Here is a 5000-nt window from a genome sequence, read left to right on the forward strand (position 1 = left end):
TGCGAGGGGTTGGAAATCAATTAACCAATTAGCTCATTAGTCAATTCAACAGTTTGTGGAGGAGCCTCTGTGTGATTGCTGTTTTCAACAATTAAGATTTTTAACTGGGTCAAATCAACCACAACTGTTTTATCGGAAGTGAGGGGATGTGTGTGTGTGTGTGTTGGTGGGGGGGAGTTAATGTGGGAGGAGTTACCTGGAGGTTGGTGTTGATGTCTTTCAGCAGGACCAGGAAGATGGGTTTGGGTATCAGAGAAGGATCCTTCAGATTCTGCAAGAACACACACACACACTTCAGCGCTCATGTGCGTGTGTGATGGTGTGTGTCTGTGGGATACTGTGTGTGTGATGGTGTTTACTCACGTAAGGTCCCTCGAGAGCCTGTATGTGTGTCTCCATAGCTGGGGAGATGTAGATGGGGCTGGCGTGCACGCTGCACACAGCCACACAGGGCAGCAGCAGCAGCAGCACCACGGGATAACCCATCAGAGCCTCTTCGCTTTCTCCTGGAACCACGTTCGCCTTCCGGAATCCTCTCACAAGTCTTCAGAACCTTTAGAACCTTCGCCCTCGCCTTCCGATGCTTCAGTCGCTCCTGAAGGTGGGTGTGATGGTGCTGGGGAGTCTCTCTGCCTGAACACTCTGCAGCTTGCTGGGGAGGTCTTCTAAAACACTCCTGTCGCTCTCCTCTGGTGTGTGTGTGTGTGTGTGTTGGTGTGCAGCAACTGGTCCGTCCTGAGTCAGAGTGTGTGAGTAGTGTCTACATGGTGGATGAGAGGGTTTATATAGTGTGAGGACGTCCCTCATAGGAGAACACCCCCAGCTCTGGTTTGGGGTTTTGGTGGTTCCTCATCTCCATTTCCCTTCAAGATCAAGTCTGCTCCTAAAACAAGGCTCACACGTGAAGTCCCTTAGTCTCCTCCCTCTGTCAGCCTGACGCTAACCCTGACCCTAGCCCCAACCTCAACGCTGCCTCTCAACCAGAACTCTCATTAGGTGCTCTCCAGGGATGTCTGTGTGTGTGTTTGTGTGTGTTTATGTGTGTGTGTTTATGTGTGTCCGTGTATGTATGTATGTATGTGTGTATGTGGGTGTGTGTGTGTGTGTGTGTGTGTGTGTGGGGGGGGGTGGGGGTCATGTTCAAACTGCTTGCCAGTTTGCACCACAAGCTGAAAAAAGGCTGTGTACGTTTTACCACTGAGGCTTTGGTAAGAATGACACCACCTTTCCCTGCACTGTGCACTGTGACTTACTGGGAACTGTGTGTGTTTGTGTGTTTCCAACACTTCACCTGGAACTTCCTCTGAGCAGAAATGCCAGCATGCTGCTGTTTACCTCAGCTGCATTACCTCAGAAACCTTAAGATTTATTCTCTTTTTTTCTCTTTAAAAGTGTCTTTAAAAGTATTTTATGCTTTACTGTTAGATAAAGCACCTCCTCTTCTTTTACAGTAAACTGATTCTTTTATTTTGTCTACTATTTTTGATAATTCCTATTTTAGCTTTTGAACTCTATTTCATTGTTTACGTGTTTATTCTCAAGTGCCTGTGTAAGGTCAAACACACTGTGAAGCACTTTGGCCAGCCGTCTGGCTGTTTGTAAATGTGCTATATAAATAGAATTGAACTTGAACTCTTTACTTACTGTTACATAAAGCACCTCCTCTACTGTTAGATAAAAAAGGAGTGCTTTATCTAATAGTAAAGAGGAGGAGAAGGAGTAAAAAGTTGAAGGGAGAGGAGGGAAAGAGACAGAGGAGAGAAGGAGAGGTGTTGAGGGAAGAGGAGGGGAGAGGAGGAGGAGTAAAGAGAGGAGAGAGGAAAAAGCAAAGGTAAGTTATGACAAGGTGTGACGGTGGAGTTTCTAAACCTCAAACTATCCGCGGTTCAGGGGGGACGTGAACGTAAGTTGCGTAGTCTTGGTTACCGCGGTGCGGAGGAGAGAGGCAGTAACAGGTGAAGGGGATGTGAGGCAGCCTCGCTCTCAGGGCCGCAGCATCAGTCCACCTCACCAGAGATATGCCTTCAATCACTAACACAGACACTTTCACGCACCGCAGTCAAACACACACACACACACACACAGATACATACATGCACACACACTAGAGAAACTGTAGACACGTACACACACCGCAAATACACACATATAGATACATTCTCTAGACAAGCACACCGCAAACACAAACAAACACACACAGGCATAGATATACATGCACACACAAACTACACATACTGAAGACATGTACACACACATACAGATCCATTCGCACACACACATGCATAGACACACTCTGTAGACGGGTATCCATTGCAAATAGACAAACAGCACAACCTTCGGTCTTGCGAGGTCTTTCAGGGTGCAGAGATGCAGCACACTACAGAGCAGGCTGTGGTCTGTGTGTGTGTGTGTGTGTGTGTGTGTGTGTGTGTCTGTGTGTGTGTGCGAGTGTGTGAGTGAGTGAGTGGGTGTGTGTTGAAGTTACAAATCCAATAATATAGTTTTTCTCTATTGCTGAAACACTAAAACCCATTGGCTGAACAAAGTTCTCAGTTGTCTGAACTCATGTAGCTAATTGTGCCTGTCTGTTGTCAATACCTTTAACCATGTCACATGGTAAAACACCATTAGCAGATCTCACTTGCAATTTTCAGCAAAACTCTAAACACATTCTCATTTTTAAAACACATTCTGCACTCTAATGCACATGTCATCCATACTGGTAAACACAAATGGCAACAATCAAATACAAATACAGAAAACATGTCATTGACTAAACACAACCACTCAAAATTGATTTCACTTGTTTCAATTGATGTGAAACAACCATGAAGCAAGTTCAGAGAGCAAACAGGTTGTTGAAAGTGGGAAAATATTGCTGGTGGTGTTGACGAAGTGCTCTGGCCCAACCGAGCCCAAAGACAAGAAGAAACACATTGATCACGTTTACTCCTTAGATTTTTGTCCCTTTTACTGTAGTATTGTATACTGTAGTACAGTGCATTGTAGTCTGTATACTGTACAATGAACAAATTGTATGGCCCTGAACATAGCTTTCCATTTGTTACAGTAACAGTACTGACTGCTCAATAGATTTCAACTGGTTGCAGGTTCATAGCAACAAAGAACAAGAGTGAGTTGCGAGTAGTGAGATGCAGGGTACAGTACTGTATAGGGGTACAAAGAAGAGAAAGAGCAAAAACATTGCTAAGAGCAATGCAGAGTAGTAATTTCTGATAAATTCTGAGCTACAATGGTAGACCATGTCTTTGTTCATCAAAAGACAATGACGGATAAATATGAAATTTGTTATGAGATTATGTTAAAATGAATGTTTTGAAGAATGTGTTTTCAATTTTTTGGTGTATTGTTTACTGACTGCTTGATAGTGTATATAATTTAGATCACTTTGTTTATGATTTGACAGCTGTGTTTGATTTTGAGCACAGGTAAATCTGTTTTGAGGTGAAAGTTTCATTTTGCAAGAGGATTCAGAGGTTTTACGAATAGTGCGCGAAGATGAGGTTTTGTTTTTACAGTTTTGAGAAAGTGGGTGACTGTTTCAAAAAATGAGTTTTAACAATTGTGAAAAACTGTAAATACATACACAAACAAACAAACAAATCACTATGATCACTCCTTCTCCTCAAATTACAGTTTTTTTCAAATGCTTACACATTTTTTTACACATTTTTCAAAACTTAACACACAAAATCCGACAACTGCATACGCAAAACGCCTCGCTTCTCTTGCAAAATGAAGCACTGCATTCAAAATATCACAAACACGTCTCAAAAGCACACATTTGTCTCATGTAGCAAACACTTTTGCCATTATATTACATTTCTTGATATATCATATGAGCTCCTTCGTACATGTACGCACAAGATTGAAAGTAAAGAGATGCGGCAGAGATGATGACAAATTCAGGGTAAACACGAAAACAAGATTGAAACCAAACTTGTTTTTTTACTATAAGCATTTGTGGTTGTGAATACAGTATTACACAGTACGAAAGAAAAAGTGTAGTAGGACAGAAACCAAACCTAATTTTGAAAAAGGTGATTACGGAATGGTGATGAACTGTAGCATACAGTAATATATACTATTTTCTACAATATTGTCAGAATGTTTTTCTTACAGTCATTGTACTGTTGCACAGTATGATACAGTAATCCACCAGACTGTGACCAATCATGCAGTGCACTGCAGTCAAAGGATGCATGGGTGCTAAAATATATGTTTGTGTGTAGTATACTGTGTGTTGTGCTGAAACAGCTATTATGTGTACATTAGAACATGTATATTACAGTATAACGTACATACCTGTTATCTTTTCTACAGTAGAGATTCAAATTATACCCACCACTCAACTCAAATTAGGCTATTTATAGGCCTATTCTAAAGCCATGATTGGTTGGTGTTGAGTAAAGCAATGAGTGTTTGCACATGTGAGGAGTTAGTGTAAGGCACTGATGAAATAGTGTGTCATTTTGATTGGTTGTGTTTAAAAAAATAAATCAAGATGCTTCCAGTTAGAATTTTGAGTGTTAAGTGGAGGATTGTTTGTTATGTTTTGAAAAAAGTGTTTTATGAAATTGAAAACTGAGTCAAAGGCCAAAAATGTGATTTTGCAGATTTGAGGTGTGGTTCTGGTGTTTGAGTGTCAGGTTTTGTGTTACATACACTTTTGGAACAACTGTTATTTATCCTTCTAAGAATGATTGTAAGAAGTGTGCGTGTAACTGGAGACTATTCTCTTGTTCAGTAAGACTGAATCAGCCACATTTCCTGTGACATCAGCAAACCTTGGGGTTATTATGCAAATGTGTGGTTCTGTCAATAACGCAAGTAGGAAAAATGACTGTTCAGTTAAATAATTCCATCAGCTCAGTGTTCTCACTCTTTCACCTCTCTCTTTGTCTGTAGAAAAGATAATCTTGCAAGTGTCTCTGTGTGTGCGTGTGTGTCTCTGTGTGTCTCTGTGTGTGCGTGTGTGT

At 41.4% G+C, this 5000-nt stretch overlaps 1 protein-coding gene across 1 annotated transcript in view; it reads right to left on the bottom strand.

Moving 5' to 3' along the window:
* LOC146276274 (interferon gamma 1-like) overlaps positions 1-486 on the bottom strand; it is a 1091-nt gene extending 605 nt beyond the window's left edge. The window contains exons 1-2 of the mRNA XM_084702003.1: positions 364-486; positions 197-271 (exon numbers count right to left, since the gene is read on the bottom strand). Of these exons, the coding sequence (XP_084558129.1) occupies positions 197-271; positions 364-486 (198 nt within the window). The remainder of the gene's footprint in view (positions 1-196; positions 272-363) is intronic.
* Positions 487-5000: the final 4514 nt, after the last annotated feature.

Source organism: Hypomesus nipponensis, chromosome 7, assembly GCF_054491055.1.
Source record: "Hypomesus nipponensis isolate SF chromosome 7, ASM5449105v1, whole genome shotgun sequence".
NCBI lineage: Eukaryota > Metazoa > Chordata > Actinopteri > Osmeriformes > Osmeridae > Hypomesus > Hypomesus nipponensis.